Here is a 16,745-nt window from a genome sequence, read left to right on the forward strand (position 1 = left end):
CATTTTAATAATATCTCATATAACAAACTTCGGACATTTAGAAGTTAATACTAAGTAACTTATTTAAGCCGCACAAAATACTTAAATTACTTTATAAATAGGCTTTTTTTAAATATCTATACCAGAGATTAAAAAACTATAAAAGAATTAACAGTTTATTTTACACATAATGTTATAAATATTAAAACATTATTTCTGATCTATTTAAAGGAAGTTTGACCGACTGGTTGATTATCTCACATGAAAAGTGGTTTCATCAACAGCTTCAGTTAATGCAGTAAATTTACTAATTTTAATGCTAAGATATATTGTAAGCAAGTTAGTTGTAAAGTTAGAAATTTAATTTTTAACTTTTTAAACTATTTTTTTCGTAGTAGAGTACCATGAAATAGCATTTGACTTGGAATAATCTTTAGGGAACTAAACCTTAATTCTAACTTTTTTTTTTTTTAATTTAAATTCAAAAAAAATCCAATGTTTTACAGTTAATTCTGTGAACAGAAAGTAATCAATTAAAAAAAACTTTTAACTAGGTTTAAATTTTGTTTTGTAACTGTAGCAGTTTTTAATCTTTTTGATGGCTTATTTAATTCTGTTTAAAAAGATTTTTTTCTAGCTATTAGTCTACAATAATTTAACAGAGGAAAATAGTGAAAAACTAAAAGCTAGTGTTGAAGTATTAAAATAAACTAAGTATATTCTAATTGCTAATATATATTGAATTCAGATAAAACAAAAAACAGTTGTATTAATAGTTTAAAACTCCTTATATTATAATAAATTTTTGAACAATAATAAATCAAGTTAGAAAATAAAATTGTGTTTAAGAAACTTTTAAATGAAAAAGTAGAAGACATTTCAAATAGAGACCTCAAATTTATACTCTTTTAAAACCAAAAAATCTTTTTAGAAATAAAAACTTTAATGGTTGTCAAAATATTACAATCAGATAATAGTTTTATAGTGATATAAGTTGTATACAGATTAAACTAGTAATAACAAAAACCTGTCAAATAAAGGTCTTTCAAACAAATATTTTAATCACTATGCTATAAAAACTTTTAGCGTAATGTAAAACAACGAATATCAACTACAAAATTAACCAGGTCAAAATAAAATTATTAAAATCTTTAAAACATAAAACGTTTAATAAATATACTAGACTTCTGCTTGAGTTCGCACTTTGAAAAAAATCAAAAAATGCAAACTCAAAAAATTATTACCATATTTTTTTTTACAAAATGACAAATTTCAATATGTTATATTCAATGATGTTATGAATAAACATGAAATCCACTAAAACATAAAACAAACTTTCATTAAAAAAAAAAGATCTATATAATCTATTAAATATTATATATATTTTGTTTTATTAATATTTAGTTAGTAATAGACTTTACTTAGTTAAATTTAAGAAAATATAAATTTGCACTTTTTTTTGGGTAAAAAGTGCGAACTCAAGAGGAAGTCTACTGTAAATAATATTTATTAGGCATTGTGCAAACCTGTTGTAGAATAAATAGCTTGATAAAGTTGTTATTATAAAAAGACTACTTAAATACAATACAAACCAGGTTAAATAAGAAATACTTCAAAAGATCAAATGAAATAAAAAAACTTCCATAAAATAATGTCTGCTACTGAAGTCTAATATAATGTGAAGGATGAGGAACATGACTGCTTGCAAGTTTTTCTAATCTGATTCTTAATTAGTAAAATAGAGCCATAAGTCACCTCCTTTATAAATATCTAGATTAGACCTTTTGCTCAAGATGTTGATAACTGAAGTTAAAGCTTTCTCAACAACATAGCTAGAAGGAAAAGCTATAAACAACAATCTAAATTCCTCTAAAATGATTGGATAATTTTGCCTTAGTTTTTGTTAAGTCCAAAAGCTTTCATATCGTTCTTTGGAAGAATTTACTTTAAGTTCAAGCTAAGTTTGTAAGTCTGAGAAGGTTTCCTGTAAGTCGTTTACTTCAAAAGTATTTGCCTCGAAGGGATCCATACTTTTATCTATATGATAGCTTTTTTGTGTCAAATCTAAATTTTACTACTTAGAATGTTAAAATTGTTATAAATTCCAGATTTTTTCCAAGTTTTTTTTTGCTTAAATTGTCAAATTCTAGGTTTTTCCAGGTTTCTAGGTAAATTGGCAACCCTGTATAGTTTTATTTCTTAGTCTAACTTAGTGACTTTTCAAAAAGCAACTGGAAATATCATGAGGTGATAGTTAGTAATAAATAACATAGATTTTTACAAACCATTTATAACCCCAAATAACATATATGTCAGGTTATAAGATAGTGAGAGGGATTCCAATCGTCTATGATATATCTAATTGTTAAACATGGAAATTTATAAATGAAAATATAGTATTTACTTGAAAGTAGGAGTCATAAGCACTAGATTTTTTTCTTTTTTTTTCATAAATAAAATAAACATTTTTGTTAAAGTTTTACCTCAGGGTCAAATAATTAATAGCAAGCTAAAAATAGTAAAATAGCAAGAAAAAAAGTAAAAATCTTATGACAACCCAACATTTTAAAATCGCCCCCTTTTCGCCCCCTTACTAGTTATCGCCCACCCTTTCGCCCCCTTACTAATTATCGGCCCCCAAAATACTAAAATCGCCCCCAGGGGGGCGATATCGCCCACTTTGGGAAACCCTGCTTTAATATCTGCTTAAATATTATTTTATTTAAACCTGTAAGTGCTTGAGCACTTCTTCTTGCTCGTTCTTGCTTTTTCTTTCTCCCTTCAGCTTCTCCCTGAGCTCTCCCCTGCTCACATCCGATCTCACCGAGAGGTCGTCTCCCGAAGACTCCCTCGTAAACTGCTTCACCGGACGCGCTGATCTATAATATTTTGATATGAGTAGTAGTTTTTTTTACGATAAGCAACTTATCTATAATAATGTAATATGTGTAGTTGTTATTTTTCTGATTTTTTACGTTAAGCAGCTACTTTAATCATATTAAGAGTGAAAACCTTTTAGGAGATATACATTTTTATAACTTTTTACACTAATCCCTTTCTTTTGGAATTACATTAACTTGCAGCAAACAAAATTAAATATGTATATCTCGTGACAATCCGATGCCCAAATTAATATCAAAATCAAATAACTTAAAGCGTTACAAGTTATTATTTTAAATGTTATCTTTTTTATATCTTTTTTTTTCACTCAAAATTATAGATCATGAATAAGGCTATCAATCATTTACAAAGACGATATGAAGTTAAGACTCTTATTAGTATATACAACATTGCTTAATATATGTACTACATTTTTAATCAGAATGTATACTTCTCAATATGAATTCGTTAATGCTTTTTTTAATTACAATAAGTTAACAAAAAATATTTTAACGAAAGCAGAAAAAAAATATACATAACAATTTCAGTATATAATATAACTTAAATTTAAGCTTTTAACAGTGTATAAAAATTGAAGTACCTCATGTTTCTTGCATTCCTTGCTCTGTTCGCGGCGGGTGATCTAACATTTGAGCTATTGTCTTGTTTCTTGGATCGTCTGGTGTTTGTTTGATTAATTTATAACAAAATAAGCTGTTGTTTAATAACTTAAAATGTAGATTTTATTTGTAATTTTTTTTTAATTTAACAAATTTTGAAAAACTTAAACTTGACGTAACATGTGTTTTTTAAAGTCTACTGTTCCCAACAAAAACTTTAAGTCAGCTTCCGACTGCTTAATAATATAAAACAGAATTTAAACAAATAAATTTAAACACAATTTACTTTTTTTCTATTAAAAACAAATATAAATAGTTTACTTTATTTAAGTCAATAAAATCATCAACAACACACAGTAGCAGTAATGTTAAAAAATGCTTGAATGCGATTTTTAGGTTTATGACTAAAACAGTAGAAAGCGAAAGACACTGAAGAGCACTCGAAATACTCAGCGAACGACCGGTTGAACTTGACAAGCTTGTTGTCAACATTCTTTCATAAGCAAGATAATGCATACTTGTAAAGTATAAAACAAAATTTAATTATGATTTTTTTTATTTGAAACATTATGTAACAAATACAGCGTTTTTTGGTAAGTTGCATCAGTACTATGAGTAATCAAATTCTAAATGTTTGTGTATAAATTTTTTTAAGAAAACTTATTTTTGTTTTCAATCATGTTTAAAAGAACTTAAGAAATGTTTTATAAATATAAAAGCTAAACAATTGTTTTTTTACAAAAGGAAAGAGATTAGAAGTATATACAGCTAAATAAAAATACTTTTTATTATTTGTAGAACTTAGATAGAATAACTGCGCACTAACTTTTAGTGCAAAAAAACTCAGCTAAGTATATCTATATTAAGTTATGTTTTTAAAAAAATATTCATAATACTAACTAATTATTGGTTGTAATGTAAATGTTAATGAAAACAATACTTTATAGTGCTAAGATTCAAATATTTTATTTTTATAAGTAAACTATACTAATCTATTTTTCATCAAACATTTATTAAGCAAAAAAAACCTAATGGCAGGATTGGTTTTCAAACTTGATTTTCTCGCAACCTGTTTGCTTTTATTAGCTGGAGAATTCTGAATGCTTGAGGACATCCTAGAAATACATAAAGTCAACTATTAACAACTAAAGCAAAAAGTCACAAAATAAATAGCTGTTTTTTTCTGTTATATAGAGTTAAAACTTTACCGAACTAAATCAATGTGACATTATATAACCAAACAGTTTGATAAGGATAATCGTAAATTTTACTGATTACGTTTTAACAATGTTATAAACATGATTGGAACTTAGTTAAGTTATAATAAATAACTCTATTATCTTGATAAAACAAGTTAAGCAAAATACTACTCTCACGAAACTTTTATGGTAAAAAAAGTAAAAATTAATTAATTTATTTAAAACCACTTACCTTCGATTTTTAAGAACAGGCAACTTTGATGGTAATGATTTTGAAAGGGGGGAACTATAATTATTTCAATTAGTTTGGAAAATTTTTTAAAAATATTAATAAAAAATAATAATTAATTTTTTGGATCAAACAACATAGAAAAACTGGTTTTGTTTAAAAAAGTTAAAGCTTAAGTGTTATAGTTAAATAAATATTTTTGTACTATTTTATTAAAATACAAAACAATGTTTGAAAGAAATAATAATAATAAACACTTTTACAAAACAAGGATGGTTCAAGTTTGAACTTGTCGAGGAAAATAAATTGTTTGAAACATGTTTACTTAACAAACTTATCATATCTCTATATCAAAATTTAAAATATTATCATATAGTTTAATGTTCTATTGGTAAAAAAAATATATTAATAAAGAAACTTTTTTTATCGATGTCTTTTATTAAAGGACAAACAACTTTACAATAGTTCAAATTTGTTAATTCAAAAAAAACTAGTTATTAAATAACTTCAATTTTTTTTATTATAAGTTTTTTAGCTTACATTACATTTTTCACGTTTTATAGGCAATGCTGAACTATAATTTGACAGATAGCTTTTTTAAACTAATAGGCCTTAAAAATAGTCGTTTAAATTAAAATTTAAATAATTCATTTTAGTCAAATTACAAAATAAGGAAATAAATTTATCAGGCATCTTACTTTCCACGTTTCAAGTTTGACTTTTCCTTGGGTTTAGCTGTAAATATTTTTAGTGAAAACCAAAAATAACTAAATTTGTAAATAAGTAAAAACCTAACAAAGAAATAAATACAATAAAAAGATTCAATAATCATTGATTTTTTTTTACTTTCGTATATAAAGTAGCAACACTTTTAGTAGACTTTTTAAACATTTATTCTTAAGTTGCTTGTATTACATCAAAAATGTATAAGCAAATCTAGTATGCTATGTTCATAAATTATACACTTAAAAAGAGCTTACTAGATTATAAACATAGCAATTTAAAAGTATTTGAAATTAATTAACTTATTTTAATTGTTTTTCTTTTTTTTTTTGAATAAACGAACTTTTATTCTGATCACATGCTATATTCACACTCTAATACTATTAAAACTACAGTTGATTTCAAAAATAGCTAATATATTTTAAACATAAAACAAGTATAATAAATCATTAATTGCCTTTATTTACATTTATTTAAAGTATATAATCAACTTTTTATTAAACAGACTTTTATTTTGATCGGTTTTTTCAGGTTCTGAAGAACTATCGTCAGAACGAAGTGAAAAAGGTTCAATATTTTCTGTCATTTTTTTTATTAATAAGAACAATGATATTGAAACTGGTTAATAAAATTTTTAATCTTTGTTAAAAATAACAACAGAGTTGAGTTATATTACGCGAATGCAATTTAGTGTTGAAAAATAAATTTGAGGTAAATAAAAATCTTACAAAAGCTATTCATGATGGTAAATGAATCCAGAAAACCTTTTCTATATAGTATTGTATAAACTTAAAGAAAAAAAAAAGTTTCTTTAAACATTTAAGAAAATATATACGTGATAGTTTTTATATACCAGCATAAAAATATATAACAATCAGTTTACTATCAAGAAAATATTATTACTTATAATTTTTGTTTAATAAATTGATCACGTTAATTAAAACTAAAGTCCGTAAAAGACTGGGGTCACAACTAACTAAAGTTAAAACACTATTTCCGATAGAAAATGCATTCGGTCTCTAAGACAAAACTTATTTGCATAGAAGTATAAAAAAATAAACCATTCGTAGTTTCATCAGTTAATTGTTGTTGAAGTAATCTTTGGAAGTCCTCTGTGGTACCAAATGTTGCAACCATGCTAAAATAATTACAAGTTTAATATTAAAGAATGAAAAGGAAAACAAAAAGTTCAGTTTTAAAGATTTCCACATACAATTAGTTATACATACACATATACATTTTGTATTTGTTTTATATGAAACAAAAATTGTTTTACTTTTTCTACAAATTATCAAGCATTTTAAACCAAAGTTGAACAAATTTTAATTAAATTAAATACTTTGACATTAAAAACCTACCTATTAGGTTCTTGGCTGTTATTCAAGGAGTTTTTAGCAGTGGCGGGACTGTTACTTAAAATATCAGTCGTAACTGCTGTAAGATCGTTGGAGCTCGTGCCTGTATCGCTTGTTGTTGATAATTTCGATTGACCTGACGATAATAAGCACAATACTATTATTTTAGTTTTCCTTATTAACTGGAAAAAAAAGTTATTAAAATTTTCCAAGTTTGGTTATACTTTGTATAGAAATGATCAAGTTTATGTCATATAATGTTGTATACAATAGCACATGTAAAACAAAGAAAATATTTAACAAATAAAAATTTTCAAATTCTAAAATATCTTATTATTTTCAAATTATTTTGGATATAATTTGATAAATTACAACTTTTTATAATTATCATATTTATATATCAAATTTATAATTCACTTTATTACTTATAACAGTTTTAAATTAACTATGTTTTATAAACTTATATATTTTTTTAGCAACCACATACTTTGTTTGATAGATAGAAGATTATTTTGATTTCTAATAGGAGAGATTGGAGTGTTTGTACCAACTTTAAAAAAAAATAATTATTATACATATTAATCGAAAATAGTCTTTTTATATTTTTAAGTATTTATAATTATATTGTAAACTGAGAAGTGTTTTGAAATAAGACAACAACATAGCAAAATTTCTATAAGTATATCAAAAATATAACTAAGTTTAGCCAGGGTAACCAAAGGTTTTTTGTAAACTTCTTCCAGGTTTTCTGGATTTCTTCCAGGTATTTAAAAAAAAATTTTTGGTCCATTTTTAGTACAACATTGAACTTATATTAAATAACTGCCTAAATAGTTACAACAACTTTAAAAAGATACTGTAAAGCTACTTTTAATGTGCTTTTGAATGTAAAGAAAAATTAATGAATAAAAAAAAATATCTTTATGGTAGATATTTTGTATCTAATCTGAAATTACGTTACTCTACATGTGAAATAGTTTAAAATTCCAGGTTTTTAATTAATTTTTAGTCGAAACTCCAGGTTTTTTATCAAAATTGCTGAAGTTCCAGGTTTTTCCAGATTTTTTGCCTGAATTGTCAAGTTCCAGGTTTTTCCAGGGTTTTTGGCAACCATGATTTAGTGCTTGTAAAATTATTTATATTTTTTACTGCTTATTTACTTTAAAAGTTAGTACTAAACTAAAGCAATTACTACATCATTCATGAAAACCATTTAAAGCAAAATAATAAAAAGAGGTGATAATAATAACACTGTTATTTTTTTATCAACACTTCAATTAGTTTAATTTTAAGTTAGTTACAATTTCAATAAACTTAAGCTTCTGACGTAAAAATTCAACTCTTATAAACCATCTGAAAAAATTACTTAAAAGAAATTAACAATATACCACAAAAAGTAAACCTGCGCTGTTATAACCAGTATCCTGCAACTTTTTGGTGCTGTGAAGTTTCGAAGGTGGAGTTGATGATGGTGATGTGAATGAGGAGGAAGATGCTGAAATTATTGAGCGAGTTTTATTGTTTTTTAATTGAAAATGATGGAGCTAAAATTATTCATGAGTAATTGTGCCAACACTTAGTATAAACATATTTATAGAGTGTAAAGCTGTGTTGATATGAATCTTAAAATATAGTTTTTAAATTTGCAAAGCCTAGGTTTTATTTTCAAGATAAGTGTAAATATAAAACAAAAATGGTTTAGATAAATAATGTTATAAACTTTTATTTGTTTTTAACATTTAAAAGTCATAATGTTATTTAATTTTCTTTATTGAAATACCAAAAATAATAGTTATAAAAATAAGTACTTTTACAACAAAAAAGCGTTATATGTACAATGTTTAAATAAGTAAGAGAAAAAACATTAGAATAAAAATACTTTAAAATAAAGTTTACTAACATGATTGAGGTCTTGGTTTCAACTTTGGTTTGTTTAAATCAAGAGAGGCTTTGCTGTTAAAACTTGTTCCTCTTGAGCTCGAACCTAGCATTTTTCAATTATTTAAACTTTATTATTGTCATCAATAAAAAACCAATAAATCAGTTATAGTGCAGGACACTTTAAATTTAGACAATACAAACTTCTAAGTTATTGTGCTTTATCTCTTTTAATAAAATGTTTTTCTATTTTTAACCATTAAAATGCTATTAATTGGACATGTACCATCAGCCATATCCAAATCATAAACTTTTATAATCAGTTATTTACTACATACTGTGTAAATATTATTATGGCAACAGAATACTTAAATAAATTTGAAATTAATTAACAAATTAAAGTTTACAGGAGTATCTTTTGCTATAAAAAGTTTTTTCTTTAAATTCAAAATAAAATAGAAAACTTAAATTAGAAAAAAAACAATCAACGTAAAAACTATTTTTCAAATTTATAAAGTACTAGAGAATTAGCTCAAATTATTTGGTCTTAGGACCTGGTGCACGAAAAAACCTTTCGGTTATCGAGTCGCACACCAAGGATACCTTGACGTTAAAAATACTTGCATTGCTGCACAAAAAAATCAATATAAAACGCTATAAAACTTTTTAATAATTTCAAAACATAGCCAATGATTAATATAAGACTAAATTTTTTAAGTAAGTAAATTTTAGAAAATATTACAGTCAAAGGTTACAGAATTTAACTTTTATCAGAAAATTTAGATAGATCGTTATAGTATGTAATCCTATATATTAGACTTTACAAGTGGTTTTCAACCTTTTCAAAATATGTGCCCAAAAAATTACTGAAAAACAAATTTAGTGTGACCATAAAAAAGTTTTAATATTATTTATAAAAACACTATTCTTTTTATGCTTTGAAAGTCTGTTAAAACGTAGAGTTAAAAAAAATTTTGTTTTATGTTAAAACTAGCTTTTTCTAATGGAAAAAGGTAAAATAAAAGTCATTTATTAAATATTTTTTCAACTAACTGAAACTTCAGAGAATTTTAAAGTAACTTTTATGCAAACTACTATAGAAAAGCGCACACCATGAGAACTACCTGACTGTACTATAAGTAAGTGGTACTGAACTTTATAGTAACTTAAAACAGTTAAAAAATAAAAATATATTTGCAATCATTGTAAATTACCTTTTAACATTTATTACTTACACCATGGATTTAATAGCTTATTAGTATAAAAAGTACTACAAAATTTGTTGTAAGGTTTATAAAAGCTAACAAAGTAACAAAAAGTTAACAAATAAAATTTTACTATCTTTTTTTCTAATTAGGCCAGTCACTAAGTTTTATACATACAGTATATACAATATTGTTCGAAAAAAATAATGTATTTATTTAAAGTTCTGCACACTTTAAAAAAGATTAGTTTATAGAATTAATACACACCTTTGAATTTGTTATCATCAGTTGGAATGTCAGATATGTCAGTGTTATCGTCTGTGTCATCTTTAACACGGTTCTTTTTGATCAGTGCTGCTATTTCATCAAAATCTGTGTTTGAAAAACTAACTTAAATAACTAAAGTTTTACAGATATCTTATTGGTTTTAATTTTCATACAAGCTTGATACTATACAAAGGCATAATAGTTAAAAAAGTATATATAATACACTAAACTTGTAAATCTAATGCTGCATATTATAAACTTTAGCAACAAACATAAAAATTATTAACCTGTAGATTGATTTACCAGGCTTAAATCGTCTTCTACATCAGTTACATCTGTAATTGTTTATTAGTTTACATTTATGTATCAGTAGTTATTTATATTATTTATTACAATAATATGTAAAATTATTTTAGCCAGTGTATAAACAAAAGAGTTTTCAACAAAACAAAATAAAAACAATTATAAATTAATCTAAATGTCTTTTTTTTAGATTATTTGCTGAAGTAGAACTAATAAATATTTAATTTAAGTCATCATGTGGTAGTTACTTGATGTATATTTACTCTAAAATGTTTTAAGTTAAAACTAACAAAAGTACTACTTTCTACGTAATTTGTGTTCATGTTTTATTTGGTAGAAACATATTTTGTTAATTAATATAATTGAAAATACACAGTTGTTAAAAAACGTTATATTCAATATCAAATTGGTCTGCAAAATTATTTTCATATACAGAACAATATAGTAAAAACTTTTTAAAACAATCAAAAACGTTAAAAGGTTGAAAGTGTATACTTCTTAAACAACTCATTTAACAATAAAAATTTTCTTGTTTCCCATTTATAGTGGTTTTATACTATTTTTTTATAGTTATGTGTTCAAAAATAATTTTATTTTACAAGTTGTGGGACATGCCAAGTTTCAACCAACAACCATTTTTCACTTGATTGAGTTCCACTCAAATCAAACCCCACCCAAACCAATTTCAACCCAAATCAATTCTCACCAGATCAATTCTCACCAGATCAATTCCAATCAGACTCAAAACCTACTAATCAATTCCCAATCAATTGGTTTTGATTAGTAGAGGAAGGGATTTTAAACAAAACTCAAATGATTGGATCAAATATAATTTGGTTGATGATAACTTATAATAAGATAATTTAGTTGATGATAAGATAATTTAATGATTATATTTCAACAAAAAATATAGTAAAAAAATCTGGCTAGTTATTGATCAATAGAAAAATTTCATTAGGTTAGATATAACTTAGGTGAGTGCTGATCAGTGAGAAATTATTAGGAACTAAATATTTGGAGTTGTACTGGTTGGATAAATTTGGTGTGAATTGACCAGGTGAGAACTAATTTTGGTGGAAATTCAACATGTTAGAATTTATTTGGTTATAAACGAAACGGATTAGAATTGATCAGGTGAGAGTTGATTTAGGTGAAAGTATATTTTGTAGGTAATTGATAGTACATCATAAATTTTAATTATGTCTTAAAGTTAGGACATATGTAGTTGATTATTTTATTAAAATTCCTAATCCCTTACTACTATATAATTCTTTTTGAAACCTATGGGATTTTTTCAATTTGAAACATGTATAAAACACTAACAAAAGATTTTTTTAATAATAGCAGCAAACAAAAAAAGTAATTACTGCTTACTAAGTCAAACTGTACTAAAAAAAATAAAACCAAGTTGCTAATGTCATAAAAAGCTTAAAACAACACAATAAATAATTTTTAGTTTATTATCACTATTACACTAATGTCATTACTAGTTATTGTGTTTGTTGTTAATTTGTAAATACTTAATAAATTTACATTTAAAAAAAATTCTGGAGCTTAAATTGAAAAATAACAGATAGAAAATAAATCATATGAGTAAGTGCAATGTATTTAAAACAAAATGCCTGTTCAAAAAAATTAGATTTTTTTTCATTCCTTGATAAAAGCTACAAATGTTATTATTTTTTTTTTTTATATCTTATTATACAACTTTTTAGTTTAGGTATTATAATTATATTTTAGTAATTATTTACACTGTGAGGGGTACATCATATCTTTAACTAACCCTTTTATTAGCTTTTTAATATTTTAAACAATAAAATACTACATTCTCTAGTTTAGTTTTTTAATTAAATTTTAATAGGGAGTATAAAAGTGGCCTGTTTTTATTTAAAATAATTAACAATAACTAAATTAGTTCTAAAGTTTTTATTCTTTGTCTAAGATTTCTTTAAGTTTTGATTTATAGTAGCTACTTGTAAATGTAACTTACATATTTTTTTATGAATCAAAAAAAAAACTAAACCTGAAGCTGCAAAGAAGTTTTGTTCAAGTTCATCCTCAGTGGAAATATTCAAACTGATATCATCTGCAGGCATAGAATCATCTCCATCCATGAAATCTTTATCCCTAAAAACAAGTTCATTTGAAATGCATGACTAAAATATGTATTTAAAATTTATTTCAATAAATAAAAACTATAACATTGATAAATAAAACATTATTTTATAACATTAAAAATATTTTGAATGACCTCAATATATACCACCAGGAAACTTCACACTTGAAGTTGGTATGAAGTATTAGTTATATGTTAAAGTTTAATACTAAAAGCTTAAGCTGTAAAATTTTTACAACTTTCACTTGTATGGTTGAGTAAAAAATACTTATATACTTGTGAAAAAATACAATTAATTATTTCATAACTTTGGTTTTTTAATCATAGTTATTAATACTTACTTAAAATTATTATGTATAATACCTTTTATTTATTCTATTTATTTAATAGCAGACAGCATATAAGTAAATAAATATTAAATTGTATTTGATTTTTCAATCTTCTTCCTAATACTAAGTTTATAACTTTTTTTTTCTAACCTTTAACATTATAAACATTAAAATAAATATTAAATTCAGGGTTGCCAAATATTTTTGGCGAATTTTTTCCAGGTTTTTCAAGTACACATTTTTGGGTCTATTTTTAGTTTAAACTTAAGTTTAAGGAATGAAACTTTATAATATAGTATAAAAATAATGAAAAGATACTGTAAAGCTAATTTAAATGTGTTTTTTAATAAAAAAAATTTGAAGATTACAAAAAAAAATTATCTATAGGATAGATCTTTTGTGTCAAATCATTATTTTACGACTTAACATGTTAAATATGTTAAAAATTCCAGATTTTTCCAGGTTTTTTATCAAAATTTCTCAAATTCAAGGTTTTTCAAAGTACTCCAGGTTTTCAGGTTTTTTGGCAACCCTGTTAAATTGTATACAAAAAAAAAGTATTTTAAATTTTCTTATTAAAGACTTTTGTAAAACAAACTAACATTTTCAAACTGAGTAAAACTAGTTAGATCTAAACATTTTCAGATAATACCAATTAATACAAAATAACTTCTCAAAGTAAGATATAGTGAGAAATTTTTTTATTTTCAATTTAGCTTGTTTGCTGCCAAGGGAAGGTTTAAAATTCACACTTTTGAAGTGGCTAAACTTGTTTGGCATTCAAACTTAGCGATAATAACAGCTTAAGAAAGAAACGATTGCAAAAAAAAAAAGATAAAACAAAATAAAAACCTAAAAGATTTAAAGTTCAAACCTATTATAAAAGATTTGAAAATATAAATAAAATAGTTTTTTCGAAATATAAAAACTTTATAGTTTCAATACATTTAAATTAATTTGTTTTTTTATGTACCAAAATGTTTTTTTTTTAATAATAAATAACGTGTAATTTTGAAAAAAAAATGTAAGTGTAAATACTTTAAGGCTAAAGTTACAAAAATTATATAACGTAATAAAAAATTAGATTTAAAATAATTTGGTTTAAGAAAAAAAAATTAAATTTATATTTTGAATAACTTAAAATTTTTGTATTTAACTTACAAATTTTGCACATTAAATTTTAATAGTAGCTTAACAAATGCTTATTCTAGAATAATTTTTGATTATGAAAATTAACTGTGAAACAATTAAGCAAACTAAAAAGTTTTTTTGAAAAAAGATATTCTAAAATTTATAATGCTTTATTATCAAAATTTATATATTGTACGTTAAAAGTACTTAAAATATTTGATATACGTTAATACTACCAAAATTTATACTTGATGGATCGAGCAGTTGTGCAACAACTTTGTTTTATAATAGAAATTACTGTACAATAGCGAAATATTTTTGTTGTTTTCTTGAATATGTCATTTTCACATAAATTTTTTTTGAATTACTTCTGATTTACTGTGAATACAAAAAAAATAAAACGCTTAATTTGAATATTTTTTTTGGACTTTAATAATAATAAAAAAACTCGTTTAGCATCTGTCTTTAGCTTGCTTTATAAAAAAAAATTCTTTCAGGTAATAGAAATTTAACTTTAGAACAACACATTTTTCTTTCTAAAAGAATTTATTCTCTGCTTTTTGAAACTTGACCAGATCCTTAGTAAATTTATTAACAAAAAAAATTTAAAACTTTTCAATTATATACTATCATGTTGATTTTAAATTTTAAGTAAACAATGTACTATACACCAGGAGCGTGTTTTAACTGGTTTCCTGTTTCCTGTGAAACTCCTGAAAAAAAAAGATCCTTAGAATTTTACTAAAAACGTTATTTATTGACTTTGTTTCGATTATTTGATAAACTTTGAATAATGAAGGTTGAATTTATAACGCTGAAAGATTATAAGTTTCCGTAACAAAATGCTCGTTTTTGCCCAGCTGAAATAGATTTCAAATAAAACTTTAACTGTGACGTGATAATATGTAAAAGTTTCAAAGTAGCACTTTTTTCTAGGAAAATTTTACTAAGATGCTCTTATTTTCCATTATAAATTGTTACTTATCTAAATAACTTTTGGTTAAGTATTTTTTTCAATTAGTAAGTATAATTTTACTTAAAAAATGTCCAATATAATCACTAAAGTTTCATTTTACTTAGTTTGTTGTTTATAATAATGTTGTGTGAAGCTTTTAAACCTTGAAAAGTTCAATTTAGAGGGTTTTCAAAATACTCTTTAGACCACTACACCACCTGGTAATTTATTCTTTTATTTTTTAATGGTATTTTAATATTTTTATTTAACATATTTAATATTTGTATATCTGTTGGCACAGTTGCCAGAATTTTATAGCTATTTTTGCCCTTATATAGTTTTCAATGAAAACTTGACACACAAAATATTTTAACCGTTTGGTATCTCACAAGAGCTAAGTTTGACTTACTTTAAATATCAATGAATGCTTAGCTTACTATTAAAAAGTGATAGTATAGTGCTTTTCTCACAAATTTAAAGTTTATGAAAGTAAACTTTTTCATGACTAAATACTTAAACTAAAGCCTTTGCATCAGAGCAGAGCAAATTCCTATACTGTTTTTTAGGTGATTGAAAAGCTACTTTCAAAAATTATAATTTTTTATTTATAAAACTAATAATTATTTCTAAATGGAGAATTTTGTGAGTTCGCACATTCGGTTAAATGTGCAAGTTATGAGTTTGCACTGCTGCTTAAGTTTGCATTTTAAGAAATTGTGTTAATAGTATTTTTTCTATTTTTTGCTAAGTAAATTAAACTTGAAAACTTTTTTTAAATGTAGTTATTTTTAATTCATTAACTTCTATTTAATATACTTGAACGAAGTATATTAAAAAATATTATGATAAAATGCAAAAACTACATTAACATTAAATGGTCTAATCAACAAAAACCATTCGCTAGTTTGCAGTTTTAGCGATATTTTAAAACTAATTTTATATAAGTAATCAATACTTATGCCTTTAAAAACAAAAAATTCCCTAAATACTTTTGTTTCTTTATTAAAAAGTTACCTTATTTGTAATAAATATTGCATTCAATGTTTACATTTTTATCAATACCTAAACTATTTTACATTACCTTTAACATTTATAAGCTCTCAGTAAAAAAAAATAAGGCTTTTTCATAATTAACATTTTTATAACATGTGAAAGTCATGTAAAAGTTTTAAATGGTTAACTTTTAAAAAAATTGTAAATTAACCCTATAGACAGTAAAATATATTTAACAACAACAGTATACATAGAAGAATTTTTATTTAAATTTAAGCTGGTCTTATAATATTTTTTGTTCATCATAACAATGAAAAATATAAGGATTAAAGCTATTGAAAAAGAAAATAGATACTTTTATTGGTACTTATTAAAACTGAATCATAGAAAATAGAATTTCCGATTAACGGTTATTCTTTATTGATTATTTTTTAGATTTGAAAAAAAAATTCAAATGGTATAAGTTAATCTACAAAAAACGCTTTAAAAAGAATAATAAAAACTAAAGCTTTTTTACAAATAAAAATCAAAGAAATAGTAAATGTAAATATATAAACTGAATAAGTTAAGAAACAGTTAATTA

General features: G+C 23.9%; 1 protein-coding gene across 5 annotated transcripts in view; it reads right to left on the reverse strand.

Moving 5' to 3' along the window:
- Positions 1-13,773, reverse strand: part of LOC145835659 (uncharacterized) — a 29,241-nt gene extending 15,468 nt beyond the window's left edge. For 2 of the 5 annotated variants that reach the window (XM_082943343.1, XM_082943342.1), the window contains exons 1-15: positions 13,686-13,773; positions 12,662-12,765; positions 10,623-10,670; positions 10,336-10,440; positions 8,886-8,969; positions 8,388-8,480; positions 7,473-7,535; positions 6,989-7,121; positions 6,692-6,768; positions 6,138-6,209; positions 5,606-5,642; positions 4,911-4,964; positions 4,508-4,594; positions 3,461-3,538; positions 2,708-2,858 (exon numbers count right to left, since the gene is read on the reverse strand). In XM_082943343.1, coding sequence (XP_082799469.1) covers positions 2,708-2,858; positions 3,461-3,538; positions 4,508-4,594; positions 4,911-4,964; positions 5,606-5,642; positions 6,138-6,209; positions 6,692-6,768; positions 6,989-7,121; positions 7,473-7,535; positions 8,388-8,480; positions 8,886-8,969; positions 10,336-10,440; positions 10,623-10,670; positions 12,662-12,765; positions 13,686-13,687 — 1,188 coding nt within the window. In that variant the 5' untranslated portion in view covers positions 13,688-13,773. The remainder of the gene's footprint in view (positions 1-2,707; positions 2,859-3,460; positions 3,539-4,507; positions 4,595-4,910; positions 4,965-5,605; positions 5,643-6,137; positions 6,210-6,691; positions 6,769-6,988; positions 7,122-7,472; positions 7,536-8,387; positions 8,481-8,885; positions 8,970-10,335; positions 10,441-10,622; positions 10,671-12,661; positions 12,766-13,685) is intronic. The other 3 variants (XM_082943344.1, XM_082943345.1, XM_082943347.1) reach the window with 3 other exon arrangements.
- Positions 13,774-16,745: the final 2,972 nt, after the last annotated feature.

This window comes from Thalia democratica, chromosome 5, assembly GCF_965202585.1.
Source record: "Thalia democratica chromosome 5, ktThaDemo2.hap1.1, whole genome shotgun sequence".
Classification (NCBI taxonomy): domain Eukaryota; kingdom Metazoa; phylum Chordata; class Thaliacea; order Salpida; family Salpidae; genus Thalia; species Thalia democratica.